Consider the following 21,009-nt stretch of genomic DNA (forward strand, 5'->3'; position numbering starts at 1 on the left):
AAACAGTATGTGTGCAACCTTTGTTTTTGTAAATAAAAAGTCTTAAATTGTAAACAACTTATAAAAAAACATCCCATAATGTAAATAAGTTGTCATTTAATGAGAATATATTAATAACTCAATAATGACAAAAATGTCAGATAGAACCTTATAAATCTAAGGTGATAAATTGTTAGAACGATTCTGTACAGCATTTATTTATCATAGTCAAACATTTACTACTGCATTATTAAATTACAAAGTTGTGTTTGTTAACATTAGCTAATGCATTGTGAGTTAACACAATCTACCAACTTTATTTTCAGAAATTTAATAAATGTATTGTTTGTTCTTTGTTTGTGTTAGTAAATGCATTACCTAATAAAACCATATACAGTCGTTAAGTGTTACCCTTAATTCATAGTTAGAAAATTATGTTACAAAAAATGGCATAAAGTATATTTTGTTAGCTTCCTAGATTATATACTAATTAATTCAGAATTTACCTGCACATGTGTTATTGATGCTGATGGAGAGACTTGAGTTTTCTGCAGTGAAACCATCCAAACATGAGCAATTGTAACTTCCTAATTCATTTGTGCAGTTGGAATATGGACCACAGACAGGTGGACTGAACAGACATTCATCAATATCTATTGAGAGAAAAAGATTTATTAATTATTTAAATCCTATTTCAATTGTGATGTCATATTTTATTCATTTAAATTGCTTATTTTACCAGCTGACAATATTTACCATGACAAGAGTTGTTGACGCTCACAGGACTGTCTTTATTAGAGACATTAAATCCATTCCAGCATGAACACATGTAACCCCCAATCCTGTTAGTACAGTCTGAGTATTGACCACACACTGACGCTGCATCTTCACATTCATTGATGTCTGAAAAACAGAAGGATGATACTGCATAAAACAGTGTTTCTGAACTATCAGGAGTTACTGAATAAACTCATACTGGTCATGTTACTCAAACTACATTCAGTACAGATGAAATCTAATAGGATTTCTCACCTCTCTGGCAAAGTGACCCCTCTGAAGGGAGAGCCTGAATGCATCCACAAGTGCTTCCCACAATGCTATCACACACCTGATAGGCCTTGCAGGTGTTACTGGGCCAAACATGATCCACCTCACACTTGCACTCATATTCTGTTCCATTCAATCCACACACTGTAAAACAAGGAGATTTATTTATTTGTGCTCAATCTGTGGATTTCTTCTTAAACTAAACTCATCTTAGTAAAGTTGAACACTAATAGTTAGCTAATTAAAAGTCAACCAGAACAGGATTGTCATGGGGCTGAAACTTTTAATTGGATTATTCGATTTAATTACAATAATAATAATAATAGTTCGAATAGTTCAATTACAAAAAAAAGAAAGAAAGATTGATTAACTAAAACTGTAGTAATTAAAAATTAATTTAAAAAAATCAATATGGGCATCAATTCCTGGACAGGTAAGCAAAAAGCGTGGTTGTTTAATGGCGAGAAGTCATGGTATCAAACAAATCAAGTAGAAAATTGACAAAGTGAATGAAAAAAGTTAGACAGCCAGAGTAAACTACAGAAATTATCTCAAGCATAACACTAGATAAAAAGCAGTCTAAATGCAAGTGCCATGCCAATTTGGTGGATGATCTTATGGTCGCTATATGCAATAGCCAGACAGCATATTTTTTAATTTCCTTCACGTTATGTTGCATGTTAAGACTAAAGCTAACATTATGTAAGTGGTCTAATGAAACACTGTAAAGCCTTCATTTCTTCCTTGCTGTTGCGTGTTAAGGCTAAACGCTAACATTGTGGTCTAATGTAACGTTAAAAACCTTTATCATTTTACATGTGTACAACGGACTTTAATTGCAGCTTTTTTAATGGATAACACATTGATAGGTTGTTGTGTTGCATAAAGTACAACAGAATCATCCTATTTGTTGTGGTCGAAAACAGAATTCAGATTTGTTTTTACATGGCTATTATAAGTTATACTGTATATGGGAGGTGGAGACTCCCTTAAAAGACAATTAAAAATAAAATTATATTGGTACAGTTACATGAAACTAAAATATTGTTTTCTAGTCAATTCATCCAAATACCCTACAATTTACTATTGCATTTATTTATTGGGCATATTGTAGTTTTATCTATTAAATCAATTCTTAATCTAAATCTCACTTGACGGTACAATACGTTTTCAAATTAGCTAAGAATGCCATGAAACTTAAAAAAACATTTGACTAATTTATTTGATGTATGTATTTGATTAGCTCATTATATTTACTGTAATTAAGCAACATGCAGCTTGATTTATTATATTCTGCATTTATATTATTAGTCAATGTAATTTCTGGTGCAATAAAAAATGTTTTGCCACGGTTTAAAGGTAGAATGTAGCGCAGTAGCTGCAAATAGCGTTGAACTTATAATGTATATTGCTACAGTATAAAAAGGCATTGAGGAACAGAAGGCATAAAGCTTTGCTGATTATTCATATATATATATATATATATATATATATATATATATATATATATATATATATATATATATATATATATATATATATATAAATAATCAGCAAAGCTCTATACCTTTTTTTCAGACACATACATAATTCAAATATTTGATGGTGCTGTTTTATGTATGTGCAAATTCTTAATGTCGAACATAAACACTTATTATTAGGTGAATTATTAGAAATTAGGTGGCTAATGGCTTAAATAAACAACTTCTGGTCAACTAAGACAATCTTTTGTCAGTGACAGCCCTACTCACTAATATGTAACATGATGAACAGTTCTGTTCTCACCAGTGTTCATGTCGATATCTGTGATATTTGTGCTGCTGCTCAGAGTCAAAGGCAGGCTGATATTTCTGACAATATTTCGTAAGTTGTCAACCAGGAACAAGTCGAAGAATCTAACATCAATGTCAATCACGTAGTCAGATGAAAGAACTGCAGGAATAAAAATTTGCAGGTAAACTGAGATTATTGCAAACAGAAACAAGCAAAAAAAAAAAAAAAAAACAATCGGAGACATTACTAATATTAAAATACAATAACATCTAAGTAGGAAAAAAAATACAAAGTAATAATTATATGAAGAATTTAATGATGTTGCAGAATGATGTTATCGTCTCACCTTGGCAGAACTGTCCATCAGCTGGAAGGCCATTGATACATGTACATGAACCATTGGTGATGACATCACAGGCATCGTAAGCATGACACGTGTCATTTGGCCAAACAAACAGACCCTCACATTTACACTGATACCGCGTTTCATTCAAAGAACACACTGGAGAGCAGAAGAACAGTCCAAACATCACATATCTTCGTTTATGGAAGTATTCATGATGTATAGTTTTAGATAAACAGCATCACAAAGCAGAAACAGAGATCATACCAGTAGTGATGTTGATTTCTGTAATGTTAGTGCTGTCACTGATTGTGTAGGGCAAACTGAAATTCATCAGAAGAGTCCTCAGCTGATCAGTGATCCTACTATCAATGCTGTTGATCTCAATTTCAATCAGATATTCATTCAGAGGCAGAGACACTGAAGAAAAAGAGAAAAAAATCCACAAATTATCAATATTCCTTTTACATGCATGAAGATCAAGGAGGACAACACAAAATTTAAATGTATTATCTACATACTTACCATTGCATGGGTTACTGTTGCTGACTGGTTGATTTCGGTCTGTTACAGTAAACGCACTCAAGCAGGAACAGTTGAAACTCCCATTTGAGTTGATGCAATGAGAGTTTGGACCACAGACCCCAGGAGACTTTAGACATTCATTCACATCTTTTTTTATGGGAAGAGATGGAAAAGTTTATTAGGGGCCAAATTATGTGTTAATATTAACTGTAATCAATGCAAAAAATATCTAAAAAATCACATATAAAAGCTAATTTGGTCACATTTTACAATTTGTCAACTTGGAATTATAAGGTTCTATCTGCGTTCTGAATGATTGAGATATTGAGCTTCAAAGTTGTTGCATTCCATTGCAAACAGTATGTGTGCAACCTTTGTTTTTGTAAATAAAAAGTCTTAAATTGTAAACAACTTATAAAAAACATCCCATAAATGTAAATAAGTTGTCATTTAATGAGAATATATTAATAACTCAATATTGACAAAAATGTCAGATAGAAACTTATAATTCTAAGGTGATGAAATGTTTGAACAATTCTGTACAGCATTTATTTATCATAGTCAAACATTTACTACTGCATTATTAAAATACAAAGTTGTGTTTGTTAACATTAGCTAAAGCATTGTGAGTTAACACAATCTACCAACTTTATTTTCAGAAATGTAATAAATGTATTGTTTGTTCTTTGTTTGTGTTAGTAAATGCATTACCTAATAAAACCATATACAGTCGTTAAGTGTTACCCTTAATTCATATTAAGAAAATTATGTTACATAAAATGGCATAAAGTATATTTTCTTAGCTTCCTGGATTATATAGTATTTAATTCAGAATTTACCTGCACATGTGTTATTGATGCTGATGGAGAGACTTGAGTTTTCTGCAGTGAAACCATCCAAACATGAGCAATTGTAACTTCCTAATTCATTTGTGCAGTTGGAATAGGGACCACAGACAGGTGGACTGAACAGACATTCATCAATATCTATTGAGAGAAAAAGATTTATTAATTATTTAAATCATATTTCAATTGTGATGTCATATTTTATTCATTTAAATTGCTTATTTTACCAGCTGACAATATTTACCATGACAAGAGTTGTTGACGCTCACAGGACTGTCTTTATTAGAGACATTAAATCCAATCCAGCATGAACACATGTAACCACCAATCCTGTTAGTGCAATCTGAGTATTGACCACACACTGACGCTGCATCTTCACATTCATTGATGTCTGAAAAACAGGAAGATGATACTGCATAAAAACAGTGTTTCTGAACTATCAGGAGTTACTGAATAAACTCATACTGGTCATGTTACTAAAACTACATTCAGTACAGATGAAATCTAATGGGATTTCTCACCTCTCTGGCAAAGTGACCCCTCTGAAGGGAGAGCCTGAATGCATCCACAAGTGCTTCCCACAATGCTATCACACACCTGATAGGCCTTGCAGGTGTTACTGGGCCAAACATGATCCACCTCACACTTGCACTCATATTCTGTTCCATTCAACCCACACACTGTAAAACAAGGAGATTTATTTATTTGTGCTCAATCTGTGGATTTCAGCTAAAACTAAACTCATCTTAGTATGTGACAAGATGAACAGTTCTGTTCTCACCAGTGTTCATGTCGATATCTGTGATATTTGTGCTGCTGCTCAGAGTCAAAGGCAGGCTGATATTTCTGACAATATTTCGTAAGTAGTCCACCAGGAAAAAGTCTAAGAATCTAACATCAATGTCAATCACGTAGTCAGATGAAAGAACTGCAGGAATAAAAATTTGCAGGTAAACTGAGATTATTGCAAACAGGAACAAGCAAAAAAACAATCTGAGACATCACTAATATTAAAATACAATGACATCTAAGTAGTGTAACAAATATGGCCGACCAGACACATAAATATTTTGCATTTTATTCCACAACCAGCCAACTTTGCCCAGAGAAGGCTCGAAACCTGATTCCAAGGTATTTACGACCCAAAGGAATGTGCCATGCGGCATTAAACACAGGAACGACTTAGAAAGGACTCTTTAAACTGCTTGTTTAACACTGACGTTTTCATATAAACTTTACTCTCTTTATGTTTAATAATATGTTTTGCAAAGTTTCCCTTTCTCTTGTATTAATATTTTTGGTTTTAATACCCCTGCATATAATGTTTTAACTGTACCTAGGCTAAACAACCTTTTATACTGTTCAAGTTTGGACTTTTCGAAAAGCTTACTCGCTGTACAAATTGATCGTTGACATTTTATTTTAATATGAGTGCAACATATTAATGTTTTAAGAGACTTAAACATTTTTGTCCCGATTTACATAAAATTTGCCTATGCAAATTATTCTGCCTCGGACAAAGACCCATGAATGTAATATTCCAGGAAGTTAGCTTCTAATTGGTCAACTTTCCATGGAGGGTGGATCCGAACCCGCCCTATAAAAGTTGAAGACCAAGTCAAACTCTCTTGGGACCTGCTCTTCGCCGACCTCTCTGTTCAAACTCTCCTGGGACCTCCCTTGGCTCTCTCTGCTCTGAAACACGCGGCCTGGGAGCTCCCCCTCTCTCTCCCAACTCCAAGCAATCCCCCCCCCTCTCTGCTCCAAAGGCCTCTGTTTTGAAACCTTCTTCAAACTCAGCAACTTCCTCACAAACCCAGACAGAAAGGGTTAATTGCATCGTGCTCTGACATTTCAAGGTTCAGAAACTTTTGCAACGTCAACCTCAAACACTGCAACCCTTGGGAGAACAAAGGATCAGCCAACCAACCACGTGCTCAACAACGGGAGCTCGGACACCACGAACAGCCCGCAAGGATTACCTTCCTCCCAACATCTAAACTGGTGTGAACTAAATTAACCCTAAAGAGACAATAGAAGGGTTATAGTGAATTTGATTACGTTTGGTTTGCTTGGTCTGTGCTTACAAACCCCAAGTTTTTTTTTTCCATCATTACACCTTCTCAACCTCTTACCTCACGTTACTCTCCCCTATGCTTGTATGAATGTGTGTTTGTGTTAGGTGTTAGTTTTTGTTAGATTAGTCAATAAAGTTTAATTTTGTATAAAGAAAGGTGCCTGTGTATATTAATGAATCTAATGTGTTGAACTTTGATCTTGCTACCCTGCTCAACTTTGTTGATTGCATCGCTGAACGATTCGGTTGTTCGGAGCAAAAGAGTGGATTCATTTGAAGCTCAGTTCAAATGAATCTTCCTCCCGCCAAGCTAATCCGCTATATAATGTTCTAGAACAGTGGTCACCAAACTTGTTCCTGGAGGGCCGGTGTCCTGCAGATTTTAGCTCAAACCCTAATCAAACACACCTGAACAAGCTAATCAAGGTCTTACTAGGTATACTTGAAACATTTAGGCAGGTGTGTTGAGGCAAGTTGGAGCTAAATCCTGCAGGGACACCGGCCCTCCAGGACCGAGATTGGTGACCCCTGTTCTAGAAGGTACACGAGCCTTGAAATCTGAATCATAACTCGCAACATTATAACTGCGGAAAAGGCGCGGAAAGAATAACTTTGAGTTAATTTACTACAGTAATAATGGTGTAGATATGCGAGCACTTTAATCTACAGTATAGTTTGTCACAGATTATTAATGTGAATATGCGTGCAAGTTAATCTATATTATTATTATTATGATGTGTTACCTGTTTATTTGTGGAGAATAAACAAAGCATGAAATATGTAATTTTACAGTAGGAAAAAAATACAAAGTAATAATTAGATGGAGAATTTGATGAAGCTACAGAATGATGTCAACGTCTCACCTTGGCAGAACTGTCCATCAGCTGGAAGGCCATTTATACATGTGCATGAACCATTAGTGATGACATCACAGGCATCATATGCGTGACACGTGTCATTTGGCCAAACAAACAGACCCTCACATTTACACTGATACCGCGTTTCATTCAAAGAACACACTGGAGAGCAGAAGAAGAGTCCAAACATCACATATCTTCATTTATGGAAGTATTCATGATGTATAGTTTTAGATAAACAGCATCACAAAGCAGAAACAGAGATCATACCAGTAGTGATGTTGATTTCTGTAATGTTAGTGCTGTCACTGATTGTGTAGGGCAAACTGAAATTCATCAGAAGAGTCCTCAGCTGATCAGTGATCCTACTATCAATGCTGTTGATCTCAATTTCAATCAGATATTCAGTCAGAGGCAGAGACACTGCAGAAAAAGAGAAGAAAATCCACAAATTATCAATATTCCTTTTACATGCATGAAGATCAAGGAGGACAACACAAAATTTAAATGTATTATCTACATATTTACCATTGCATGGGTTACTGTTGCTGGCTGGTTGATTTCGGTCTGTTACAGTAAACGCACTCAAGCAGGAACAGTTGAAATTCCCAATTGAGTTGATGCAATGAGAGTTTGGACCACAGACCTCAGGTGACTTTAGACATTCATTCACATCTTTTTTTATGACAAGAGATGGAAAAGTTTAGTAGGGGTCAAATTATGTGTTAATATTAACTGTAATCAATGCAAAAAATATATAAAAAAATCACATATAAAAGCTAATTTGGTCACATTTTACAATTTGGCAACTTGGAATTATAAGGTTCTATCTGCGTTCTGAATGATTGAGATATTGAGCTTCAAAGTTGTTGCATTCCATTGCAAACAGTATGTGTGTAACATTTGTTTTTGTAAATAAAAAGTCCTAAATTGTAAACAACTTATAAAAAACATCCTATAATGTAAATAAGTTGTCATTTAATGAGAATATATTAATAACTCAATATTGACAAAAATGTCAGATAGAAACTTATAAATCTAAGGTGATGAATTGTTTGAACAATTCTGTACAGCATTTATTTATCATAGTCAAACATTTACTAATAATGCAATAATAAAATACAAAGTTGTGTTTGTTAACATTAGCTAATGCATTGTGAGTTAACACAATCTGCCAACTTTATTTTCAGAAATTTAATACATTTATAGCTTGTTATTTGTTTGTGTTAGTAAATGCATTACCTAATAAAACTATATACAGTCGTTAAGTGTTACCCTTAATTCATATTTAGAAAATTATGTTACAAAAAATGGCATAAAGTATATTTTGTTAGCTTCCTAGATTATATACTAATTAATTTAGAATTTACCTTCACATGTGTTATTGATGCTGATGGAGAGACTTGAGTTTTCTGCAGTGAAACCATCCAAACATGAGCAATTGTAACTTCCTAATTTATTTGTGCAGTTGGAATATGGACCACAGACAGGTGGACTGAACAGACATTCATCAATATCTGTTGAGAAAAAAAATTAATAATTATTTAAATCCTATTTCAATTGTAATGTCATATTTTATTCATTTAAATTGCTTATTTTACCAGCTGACAATATTTACCATGACAAGAGTTGTTGACGCTCACAGGACTGTCTTTATTAGAGACATTAAATCCAATCCAGCATGAACACATGTAACCCCCAATCCTGTTAGTACAGTCTGAGTATTGACCACACACTGACGCTGCATCTTCACATTCATTGATGTCTGAAAAACAGGAAGATGATACTGCATAAAAACAGTGTTTCTGAATAATCAGGAGTTACTGAATAAACTCATACTGGTCATGTTACTAAAACTACATTCAGTACAGATGAAATCTAATGGGATTTCTCACCTCTCTGGCAAAGTGACCCCTCTGAAGGGAGAGCCTGAATGCATCCACAAGTGCTTCCCACAATGCTATCACACACCTGATAGGCCTTGCAGGTGTTACTGGGCCAAACATGATCCACCTCACACTTGCACTCATATTCTGTTCCATTCAACCCACACACTGTAAAACAAGGAGATTTATTTATTTGTGCTCAATCTGTGGATTTCTGCTGAAACTAAACTCATCTTAGTATGTAACATGATGAACAGTTCTGTTCTCACCAGTGTTCATGTCGATATCTGTGATATTTGTGCTGCTGCTCAGAGTCAAAGGCAGGCTGATATTTCTGACAACATTTCTTAAGTAGTCCACCAGGAACAAGTCGAAGAATCTAACATCAATGTCAATCACGTAGTCAGATGAAAGAACTGCAGGAATAAAAATTTGCAGGTAAACAGATATTATTGCAAACAGGAACAAGCAAAAAAAACAATCTGAGACATCACTAATATTAAAATACAATGACATCTAAGTAGGAAAAAAATACAAAGTAATAATTAGATGGAGAATTTAATGATGCTACAGAATGATGTCATCGTCTCACCTTGGCAGAACTGTCCATCAGCTGGAAGGCCATTGATACATGTGCATGAACCATTAGTGATGACATCACAGGCATCATATGCATGACACGTGTCATTTGGCCAAACAAACAGACCCTCACATTTACACTGATACCGCGTTTCATTCAAAGAACACACTGGAGAGTAAAAGAAGAGTCTAAACATCACATATCTTCATTTATGGAAGTATTCATGATGTATAATTTTAGATAAACAGCATCACAAAGCAGAAACAGAGATCATACCAGTAGTGATGTTGATTTCTGTAATGTTAGTGCTGTCACTGATTGTGTAGGGCAAACTGAAATTCATCAGAAGAGTCCTCAGCTGATCAGTGATCCTACTATCAATGCTGTTGATCTCAATTTCAATCAGATATTCAGTCAGAGGCAGAGACACTGTAGAAAAAGAGAGAAGAGAGAAAAAACACAATTAAGTGTTTTTTAACAATAATTAATTAATAATATTTGGAAAATGTAATTAAAAAAAAAATATATATATATATATATATATATATATATATATATATATATATATATATATATATATATATATATATATATATATATATATATATATATATAGTACAAATACATTTAGACTCACCATTGCATGGGTTACTGTTGCTGACTGGTTGATTTCGGTCTGTTACAGTAAACGCACTCAAGCAGGAACAGTTAAAACTCCCAATTGAGTTGATGCAATGAGAGTTTGGACCACAGACCTCAAGTGACTTTAGACATTCATTCACATCTTTATTAAGAGAAGAGATGAAAAAGCAGTGTCGCTTTTAGTAACAGTTATACAAATACTATGATTCGGGTCATGTACATTATTTAAGGTTTGGCTGTGAGAAACTAAATGGAAAAGCAGAGAATGAGCAAAACACAAATGCAGTTGTAAGAAATAATATTTGTGTAATGATCACCAGCAGTGTTGTCTGTAAGTTATCAAGATCCCAAAGTGTGCAAGTGTTTCGAAACACTACAACAAAGCATGATCCAAAACACCCAGCTCACATGACTAAAGTGTTTAAAGATACCAGGTCACATGATTAAAGCGATTCAAAGCATTGGTAATTTCAGAAGCATTTTGAGACTGGTCAAATCAGCGTTTGACCCACGAGGTCAGGAAAAAACCTCTATGCCATGTAGCCTAGTGGACCATGTGTGTACATAGAGAACTTGTGCTGCAAATTGATTAGCATTGTATGTAATGATCATTGTAATTAATTGATTATTAAAGTTATCTTTTACCACCAACTTTATTTATATGATCTTTAAAAAATTACAAAACATCAAACATTTTAGAATCTCATTGTACATTTTGACATCTACAGAGAATAAACAAGGATCCTAATTGTTATCTTAAAAAGATAATGAACCTACTGTTAAACACATTTCCTTAACAAAATCAAAACAATAACAAATATAGACATGCAAAGCTATTTTCCAAAACTATAAACAAAATCAAATGCAAGAATTTACCTTCACATGTGTTGTTGATGCTGACGGAGAAGCTTGAGTTTATTGCAGTGAAACCATTCAAACATGAGCAATTGTAACTTCCTAATTCATTTGTGCAGTTGGAATATGGACCACAGACAGGTGGACTGAACAGACATTCATCTTTATCTATTGAGAAAAAAGTTGTATTAATTGTTTTAATCACTTTCAATTGTGATGCCATTATTGTAATGCTGCATTTTATTTAGTTTAAATTACTAGTTTTAATTCACACACAAAAGATCTCTAAAATGCTAAAGTGAAAAAACAGAACAGAAATCAAAACCAGCTGATGATATTTACCATGACAAGAGTTGTTGACGCTCACAGGACTGTCTTCATTAGAGACATTAAATCCATTCCAGCATGAACACATGTAACCCCCAATGCTGTTAGTACAGTCTGAGTATTGACCACACACTGACGCTGCATCTTCACATTCATTGATGTCTGAAAAACAGGAAGATGATACTGCATAAAACAGTTTTTCTGAACTATCAGGAGTTACTGAATAAACTCATACTGGTCATGTTACTAAAACTACATTCAGTACAGATGAAATCTAATGGGATTTCTCACCTCTCTGGCAAAGTGACCCCTCTGAAGGGAGAGCCTGAATGCATCCACAAGTGCTTCCCACAATGCTATCACACACCTGATAGGCCTTGCAGGTGTTACTGGGCCAAACATGATCCACCTCACACTTGCACTCATATTCTGTTCCATTCAACCCACACACTGTAAAACAAGGAGATTTATTTATTTGTGCTCAATCTGTGGATTTCTGCTGAAACAAACTCATCTAAGTATATGACATGATGAACAGTTCTGTTCTCACCGGTATTCATGTCGATATATGTGATATTTGTGCTGCTGCTCAGAGTCAAAGGCAGGCTGATATTTCTGACAACATTTCGTAAGTTGTCCACCAGGAGCAAGTCAAAGAATCTCACATCAATGTCAATCACGTAGTCTGACAAAAGAACTACAAGAACAAACAAAAACAAGCACAAAATCTGTGACAACACTAATAATAAAACACAATGACATCTAAGTAGGAAAAAACCAAAAGTAATTATTCGAGGGAGAAATTGATGATGTTGCAGAATGATGTCATCGTCTCACCTTGGCAGAACTGTCCATCAGCTGGAAGGCCATGGATACATGTGCATGAACCATTAGTGATGACATCACAGGCCTCGTATGTGTGACACGTGTCATTTGGCCAAGCAAACAGACCCTCACATTTACACTGATACCGAGTTTCATTCAAAGAACACACTGGAGAGCAGAAGAAGAGTCCAAACATCACATATCTTCATTTATGGAAGTATTCATGATGTATAATTTTAGATAAACAGCATCACAAAGCAGAAACAGAGATCATACCAGTAGTGATGTTGATTTCTGTAATGTTAGTGCTGTCACTGATTGTGTAGGGCAAACTGAAATTCATCAGAAGAGTCCTCAGCTGATCAGTGATCCTACTATCAATGCTGTTGATCTCAATTTCAATCAGATATTCAGTCAGAGGTAGAGACACTGTAGAAAAAGAGAGAAGGGAGAAAAAAATAATTAATTAATAACATTTAATAATTTTAACACATATTTAGGAATAATAACACCTTTTTGGATAAATTTTTCAGCATGGTTTACTTGCAAAAAAAAAAAAGAATACTAGTAAAAATACATTTAGATATATACCATTGCATGGGTTACTGTTGCTGACTGGTTGATTTCGGTCTGTTACAGTAAACGCACTCAAGCAGGAACAGTTGAAACTCCCAATTGAGTTGATGCAATGAGAGTTTGGACCACAGACCTCTGATGACTTTAGACATTCATTCACATCTTTATTAAGAGAAGAGATGAAAAAAGCAGTGTCACTTTTAGTAACAGTTATACAAATACTATGACTCGGGTCATGTACATTATTTATGGTTTGGCTATGAGAAACTAAATGGAAAAGCAGAGAATGAGTAAAACACAAATGCAGTTGTAAGAAATAATATTTGTGTAATGATCACCAGCAGTGTTGTCTGTAAGTTATCAAGATCACAAAGTGTGCAAGTGTTTAAAGACACCAGGGGCCTGTTTCAGAAAGGAGGTTAAGTTAAAACTATGAGTATTTTAACCCTGAAATGAGAGAAACTCTGGGTTTTCCGTTTCAAAATGGCAGGTTTGTTAAACTCAAGAAGGCAGGGTAAGTCAAGCCTGTTTCTAAAAGAGAGGTAACTTTAACTCAGAGTCAGTTACTGTGGTAACTTACTCTGTGAACCTAACCTGGTCAGGAGCAGGTTTTAATCTCTAAACTCAGAGTTTCTGTCGGTCTCCTCCCGTTTTTTTAAAGACGAAGCGGCATTTCTCGCCTCAGCCTTAAGTTTCCACCAACCTATTTTAATGCTCATTTTGGATATGTGCATAAAAACGATTGATGGAAACATCATGATGCACATAACTTTTGAAAATATGCATAAAAAACATGCATAATTGAGCAGGATAAACTTTTATTCGATAGAAAATATGTGCATAAACTACGATGGAAACACTTTTACTGAACAAATTACAGTATGTGCTTTAAAAAAAGGTCATCATATGATGATGAAAACGTGTATGAATGGACAAACCAGCAGGCTGAGCACACTGTAACACGTCTTAAATGTTGTTTTTGTCATTCTAAAATGCCTTAACTGTTTCGGTATTAGTGTATATAATAACCTCCGAGCACGCGTGTCAAGAGTCTCCACGTCTCATGGCTTCAAACGCCCCCACGTGTTCATTGTCTTCTGAGGCGCAAGTACATTTATTAAATATATAATTGACGCAGCTTCTTCTACCACAGTAAATTCTGTTTTTACTGTCGATATTTGGCACCAGTAAATCAGGAAGTGAAGATTTTGTTCTCTTTGACTCGTTGGATGGCAACGCTGCTTTATTCGCATCTTTTATACAATATTCCTGATTTGCACATAAATTTATGTAATATATTTGGATGGAAATATAGATAATGCCTACCTTTTAGTCACACACAGAACAATAAATAATTATTTTAAATTCATTGACCTTCGACATGTACTGTAACTAGATTAATGGTATTATTATTCTTTCTAAAAAATATTTTTAGTACTGCTCTAAATGTTATATCAAACTCTATCACTTGATCAAGAAAAAAGGCAGACACACAAGTGCACTGTTAAATCTATTAAAACTGATAAACGTGTATAAAAGTTTAGAAAAAATGTATAAACATCAAACATTACATTACTTATTTTATTATACTTAAATATTTAAATATTTTAAAATTAAAATTAGGCATTAACTTGAGCAGCTGTTTTTCCAGGCTAACTGTCTCTGTTTCACTGATGGTTGCTTCTTTTTAAAAATATATACACTCATATTTTCTATAATGTTGCATGATCACATCAAGTTCAGCTGCAGAAAAGGAATAGTGATCTCTTTTTTAAGATGTTGCCATGGTCACTCGTAATATCTGCGCTGCATTAATAATGCCTTTTTTATAGTCATGGTGTGCACGCTTAACTCTGAGTTGGTCTACTCAAAGTTGATTGACCCAACTCAGATCCGCTTTTCTGAAACCAAAAACTCAGAGTTTAAACTTGAACTCTGAGTTGATTTACCGAGAGATTAAAAACTCAGAGTTGTTTGAACCTCCTTGCTGAAACAGGCCCCAGGTCACATGACTAAAGTGTTTAAAGACACCAGGTCACATGACTAAAGTGTTTAAAGACACCAGGTCTCATGATTAAAGTGTTTAAAGACACCTGGGGCCTCATGTATGAAGACTTGCGTTAAAATCATACTAAAACATTGCGTACGCACAAAGCTGTAAATGTAAAAAATTCAGATGTATGAAACACTGCGTTTGCGAAATCCCACGCATATTCTCTTTGTACATGCAAATTAACATGAAACTGAGCGCACATGCATGAGCGCAAATCCCCTCCCTGCCTCCTCCCCCATATGAATATGCTAATGACTCTACTTTGGCAAAACCAAATGAAAAAGCAATGGCAAAAGCAAGCAAAAAGAGAAACTTTGAACAGAATGTGAATGGGAGGTGCTCCTATCGGAGGTTGACGGGAGAAAAACGGTGTTATTTGCAAGTTTGTCCTCCGGAATTAATAACAAAAGAACAAATAGAGAACATCGCATTGTGAGTAATTAAAAAAGAAATGGTCTGGTGTAAAGGTGCAAAACGTTGTAGTGTCTATAGCAGTGTGAGTGGCGTAGCTCGTAAAGCGCATGGCAAACATGTTTTGGCACGTTCGAGCATGAACTCTGTTAGGATCCAGCATCGGATGAACTCATGGTTCTTTTTTTCCCCAATACATACTGTATCAAATGTTGCCTACTCTTCATCACGAGGAAGACAAGTAGGAATCATTAATAAGTGTGTGTATTATGTTAGGCGCATTTGAGCATCACATATTATTTGCACATTTATCGAATGGAAATGTTTCTGATTCACATGTGCAAATTTGTTTTCAGATGGTGCCTTTATAGCAATGTGCGTGCAGTGGATCGCTCAGATTACTTTGGTAAAACCGCCCGGCGACCGCTGCAAATTGAGCTTTCATATTTGGCTGGTCAACTGCACAGTATGAAAACCTTATTAACCTGCTAGACATGCGGATGATCCCATCACATATAGCTGTCATTGCACGGCTCAAATATACTTTGTAGTGTGCAATTTAACATAATTGTCTCTAGGAGAGGCCAACGGAAATAAAACAAACACACACAAAAAATGCTTGTACGCCATACATGAAGTTGGCGTGGAGCAACGCACATTCTCAAGTTCATTTAATTGTTAGTAAATCCAAGCGTGAGCGTGAAATCTGGCGTACGCAAAGTTTTTGTGCCTACGCAGCATTGACACATGAGGCCCCAGATTAACTGATTATTAAAGTTATCTTTTACCACCAACTTTATTTATATGATCTTTAAAAAATTACAAAACATCAAACATTTTAGAATCTTATTGTGCATTTTGAATCTACAGAGAATAAACAAGGATCCTAATTGTTATCTTAAAAAGATAATAAACATACTGTTAAACACATTTCCTTAACAAAATCAAAACAATAACAAATATAGACATGCAAAGCTATTTTCCAAAACTACATACAAAATCACATGCAAGAATTTACCTTCACATGTGTTGTTGATGCTGACGGAGAAGCTTGAGTTTATTGCAGTGAAACCATCCAAACATGAGCAATTGTAACTTCCTAATTCATTTGTGCAGTTGGAATATGGACCACAGACAGGTGGACTGAACAGACATTCATCTTTATCTATTGAGAAAAAAGTTTTATTAATTGTTTTAATCACTTTTAATTGTGATGTAATTATTGTAATGCTGCATTTTTATTTAGTTTAAATTACTAGTTTTAATTCACACACAAAAGATCTCTAAAATGCTAAAGTGGAAAAACACAACAGAAATCAAAACCTGCTGATGATATTTACCATGACAAGAGTTGTTGACGCTCACAGGACTGTCTTCATTAGAGACATTAAATCCATTCCAGCATGAACACATGTAACCCCCAATCCTGTTAGTACAGTCTGAGTATTGACCACACACTGACGCTGCATCTTCACATTCATTGATGTCTGAAAAACAGGAAGATGATACTGCATAAAAACAGTGTTTCTGAACTATCAGGAGTTACTGAATAAACTCATACTGGTCATGTTACTAAAACTACATTCAGTACAGATGAAATCTAATGGGATTTCTCACCTCTCTGGCAAAGTGACCCCTCTAAAGGCAGAGCCTGAATGCATCCACAAGTGCTTCCCACAATGCTATCACACACCTGATAGGCCTTGCAGGTGTTACTGGGCCAAACATGATCCACCTCACACTTGCACTCATATTCTGTTCCATTCAACCCACACACTGTAAAACAAGGAGATTTATTTATTTGTGCTCAATCTGTGGATTTCTGCTGAAACTAAACTCATCTTAGTATGTGACATGATGAACAGTTCTGTTCTCACCAGTGTTCATGTCGATATCTGTGATATTTGTGCTGCTGCTCAGAGTCAAAGGCAGGCTGATATTTCTGACAATATTTCGTAAGTAGTCCACCAGGAACAAGTCAAAGAATCTCACATCAATGTCAATCACGTAGTCTGACAAAAGAACTACAAGAACAAACAAAAACAAGCCCAAAATCGGTGACAAAACTAATAATAAAACACAATAACATCCAAGTAGGAAAAAAAAACAAAAGCAATTATTAGAGGGAGAAACTGATGATGTTGCAGAATGATGTCATCATCTCACCTTGGCAGAACTGTCCATCAGCTGGAAGGCCATTGATACATGTACATGAACCATTAGTGATGACATCACAGGCATCGTATGCATGACACGTGTCATTTGGCCAAACAAACAGACCCTCACATTTACACTGATACCGAGTTTCATTCAAAGAACACACTGGAGAGCAGAAGAAGAGTCCAAACATCACATATCTTCATTTATGGAAGTATTCATGATGTATAATTTTAGATAAACAGCATCACAAAGCAGAAACAGAGATCATACCAGTAGTGATGTTGATTTCTGTAATGTTAGTGCTGTCACTGATTGTGTAGGGCAAACTGAAGTTCATCAGAAGAGTCCTCAGCTGATCAGTGATCCTACTATCAATGCTGTTGATCTCAATTTCAATCAGATATTCAGTCAGAGGCAGAGACACTGTAGAAAAACATAATAGAATGTTTTTTTAGCAATAATTAATTAATAACATTTAATAATTTTAACACATATTTAGGAATAATAGCAGCATTTTGGATAAATTTGTCTGCATGGTTTACTTGCAAAAAAAAAAAAAAAAAGAATACTAGTAAAAATACATTTAGATATATACCATTGCATGGGTTACTGTTGCTGACTGGTTGATTTCGGTCTGTTACAGTAAACGCACTCAAGCAGGAACAGTTAAAACTCCCAATTGAGTTGTTGCAATGAGAGTTTGGACCACAGACCTCAGGTGACTTTAGACATTCATTCACATCTTTATTAAGAGAAGAGATGAAAAAGCAGTGTCGCTTTTAGTAACAGTTATACAAATACTATGATTCGGGTCATGTATATTATTTAAGGTTTGGCTGTGAGAAACTAAATGGAAAAGCAGAGAATGAGCAAAACACAAATGCAGTTGTAAGAAATAATATTTGTGTAATGATCACCAGCAGTGTTGTCTGTAAGTTATCAAGATCCCAAAGTGTGCAAGTGTTTCGAAACACTACAACAAAGCATGATCCAAAACACCCAGCTCACATGACTAAAGTGTTTAAAGACACCAGGTCACATGATTAAAGCGATTCAAAGCATTGGTAATTTCAGAAGCATTTTGAGACTGGTCAAATCAGCGTTTGACCCACGAGGTCAGGAAAAAACCTCTATGCCATGTAGCCTAGTGGACCATGTGTGTACATAGAGAACTTGTGCTGCAAATTGATTAGCATTGTATGTAATGATCATTGTAATTAATTGATTGTTAAAGTTATCCTTTACCACCAACTTTATTTATATGATCTTTAAAAAATTACAAAACATCAAACATTTTAGAATTTCATTCTACATTTTTTGATATCTACAGAGAATAAACAAGGATCCTAATTGTTATCTTAAAAAGATAATGAACCTACTGTTAAACACATTTCCTTAACAAAATCAAAACAATAATAAATATAGACATGCAAAGCTATTTTCCAAAACTACATACAAAATCACATGCAAGAATTTACCTTCACATGTGTTGTTGATGCTGATGGAGAAGCTTGAGTTTATTGCAGTGAAACCATTCAAACATGAGCAATTGTAACTTCCTAATTCATTTGTGCAGTTGGAATATGGACCACAGACAGGTGGACTGAACAGACATTCATCTTTATCTATTGAGAAAAAAGTTTTATTAATTGTTTTAATCACTTTCAATTGTGATACCATTATTGTAATGCTGCATTTTATTTAGTTTAAATTACTAGTTTTAATTCACATACAAAAGATCTCTAAAATGCTAAAATGAAAAAACATAAAAGATATCAAAACCAGCTGATGATATTTACCATGACAAGAGTTGTTGACGCTCACAGGACTGTCTTCATTAGAGACATTAAATCCATTCCAGCATGAACACATGTAACCCCCAATGCTGTTAGTACAGTCTGAGTATTGACCACACACTGACGCTGCATCTTCACATTCATTGATGTCTGAAAAACAGGATGATGATACTGCATAAAACAGTGTTTCTGAACTATCAGGAGTTACTGAATAAACTCATACTGGTCATGTTACTAAAACTACATTTAGTACAGATGAAATCTAATGGGATTTCTCACCTCTCTGGCAAAGTGACCCCTCTGAAGGCAGAGCCTGAATGCATCCACAAGTGCTTCCCACAATGCTATCACACACCTGATAGGCCTTGCAGGTGTTACTGGGCCAAACATGATCCACCTCACACTTGCACACATATTCTGTTCCATTCAACCCACACACTGTAAAACAAGGAGATTTATTTATTTGTGCTCAATCTGTGGATTTCTGCTAAAACTAAACTCATCTTAATATGTGACATGATGAACAGTTCTGTTCTCACCAGTGTTCATGTCGATATCTGTGATATTTGTACTGCTGCTCAGAGTCAAAGGCAGGCTGATATTTCTGACAATATTTCGTAAGTTGTCAACCAGGACCAAGTCAAAGAATCTCACATCAATGTCAATCACGTAGTCAGAAGTAAGAACTGAAGGAAAAAAAAATTCTGGTTAACAAAATCTACACAATTATTTTCCTGTTTTGTTATATATATTAAAAAAATCTGTAGTTTGTTTCCAATGATTTTGTTTTCCAACAAAAATGTGTCTGATAACATGCACCTCAAAGCCTGATATTAATACAAAAGTTGTGTTGATTGTATATTAATGCAACACAATCTCAGGGCAATTTGTAAGTTATTGATTTACTGGCTAATTTGTACAATTTAGCATTTGCTTATCCCCTAATGATGGTTGGGCTTAGGGGTGAGGCTGTGTGTGATGCCTCCTTTTTAAAATCGTACATTTTTGAATGAGTAAACTCAATCATATCCAATCAGCTACTTAACAGACAAAACGTAAAATAGTAACTTTTTCTCATGAGATCAGGCTGATTAATGACACAGCTTCAATAGAACATGTGTTTTATACAAAGTTCTTTGCAAAAAACAAACAAATAAAGCAAGCACATAATCTGTCTACTGCAACAGTAGTAATATAATCTAATAAACACAAGGCAGGAAAACATAAAAAATCAAGAAAAAGATTCACCTTGGCAGAACTGTCCATCAGCTGGAAGGCCATTGATACATGTGCATGAACCATTAGTGATGACATCACAGGCCACGTATGCGTGACACGTGTCATTTGGCCAAACAAACAGACCCTCACATTTACACTGATACCGAGTTTCATTCAAAGAACACACTGGAGAGCAGAAGAAGAGTCCAAACATCACATATCTTCATTTATGGA

The 21,009-nt window shown here is 34.9% G+C and overlaps 2 protein-coding genes across 2 annotated transcripts in view; both read right to left on the bottom strand.

Annotated features, from left to right (window-relative positions):
* The window catches only part of adgrf3b (adhesion G protein-coupled receptor F3b), a 671,400-nt gene that overhangs the window by 125,830 nt on the left and 524,561 nt on the right, over positions 1–21,009 (bottom strand). The window lies entirely within an intron of this gene.
* Positions 1–21,009, bottom strand: part of adgrf6 (adhesion G protein-coupled receptor F6) — a 180,486-nt gene that overhangs the window by 81,228 nt on the left and 78,249 nt on the right. The window contains exons 88-127 of the mRNA XM_087298451.1: positions 20,806–20,961; positions 20,097–20,243; positions 19,837–19,995; positions 19,561–19,707; positions 19,240–19,386; positions 18,357–18,503; positions 18,032–18,184; positions 17,768–17,923; positions 17,479–17,625; positions 17,219–17,377; positions 16,942–17,088; positions 16,620–16,766; positions 13,153–13,299; positions 12,838–12,990; positions 12,574–12,729; positions 12,287–12,433; positions 12,028–12,186; positions 11,752–11,898; positions 11,431–11,577; positions 10,550–10,696; positions 10,189–10,341; positions 9,925–10,080; positions 9,602–9,748; positions 9,342–9,500; positions 9,065–9,211; positions 8,817–8,963; positions 7,975–8,121; positions 7,717–7,869; positions 7,453–7,608; positions 5,294–5,440; positions 5,034–5,192; positions 4,757–4,903; positions 4,507–4,653; positions 3,668–3,814; positions 3,410–3,562; positions 3,146–3,301; positions 2,812–2,958; positions 1,012–1,170; positions 736–882; positions 486–632 (exon numbers count right to left, since the gene is read on the bottom strand). Coding sequence (XP_087154577.1) covers positions 486–632; positions 736–882; positions 1,012–1,170; positions 2,812–2,958; positions 3,146–3,301; positions 3,410–3,562; positions 3,668–3,814; positions 4,507–4,653; positions 4,757–4,903; positions 5,034–5,192; positions 5,294–5,440; positions 7,453–7,608; positions 7,717–7,869; positions 7,975–8,121; positions 8,817–8,963; positions 9,065–9,211; positions 9,342–9,500; positions 9,602–9,748; positions 9,925–10,080; positions 10,189–10,341; positions 10,550–10,696; positions 11,431–11,577; positions 11,752–11,898; positions 12,028–12,186; positions 12,287–12,433; positions 12,574–12,729; positions 12,838–12,990; positions 13,153–13,299; positions 16,620–16,766; positions 16,942–17,088; positions 17,219–17,377; positions 17,479–17,625; positions 17,768–17,923; positions 18,032–18,184; positions 18,357–18,503; positions 19,240–19,386; positions 19,561–19,707; positions 19,837–19,995; positions 20,097–20,243; positions 20,806–20,961 — 6,036 coding nt within the window. The remainder of the gene's footprint in view (positions 1–485; positions 633–735; positions 883–1,011; positions 1,171–2,811; positions 2,959–3,145; positions 3,302–3,409; positions 3,563–3,667; positions 3,815–4,506; positions 4,654–4,756; positions 4,904–5,033; positions 5,193–5,293; positions 5,441–7,452; positions 7,609–7,716; positions 7,870–7,974; positions 8,122–8,816; positions 8,964–9,064; positions 9,212–9,341; positions 9,501–9,601; positions 9,749–9,924; positions 10,081–10,188; positions 10,342–10,549; positions 10,697–11,430; positions 11,578–11,751; positions 11,899–12,027; positions 12,187–12,286; positions 12,434–12,573; positions 12,730–12,837; positions 12,991–13,152; positions 13,300–16,619; positions 16,767–16,941; positions 17,089–17,218; positions 17,378–17,478; positions 17,626–17,767; positions 17,924–18,031; positions 18,185–18,356; positions 18,504–19,239; positions 19,387–19,560; positions 19,708–19,836; positions 19,996–20,096; positions 20,244–20,805; positions 20,962–21,009) is intronic.

Source organism: Danio rerio, chromosome 20 (genome assembly GCF_052040795.2).
Source record: "Danio rerio strain M-AB ecotype USA chromosome 20, GRCz13ab, whole genome shotgun sequence".
Taxonomy (NCBI): domain Eukaryota; kingdom Metazoa; phylum Chordata; class Actinopteri; order Cypriniformes; family Danionidae; genus Danio; species Danio rerio.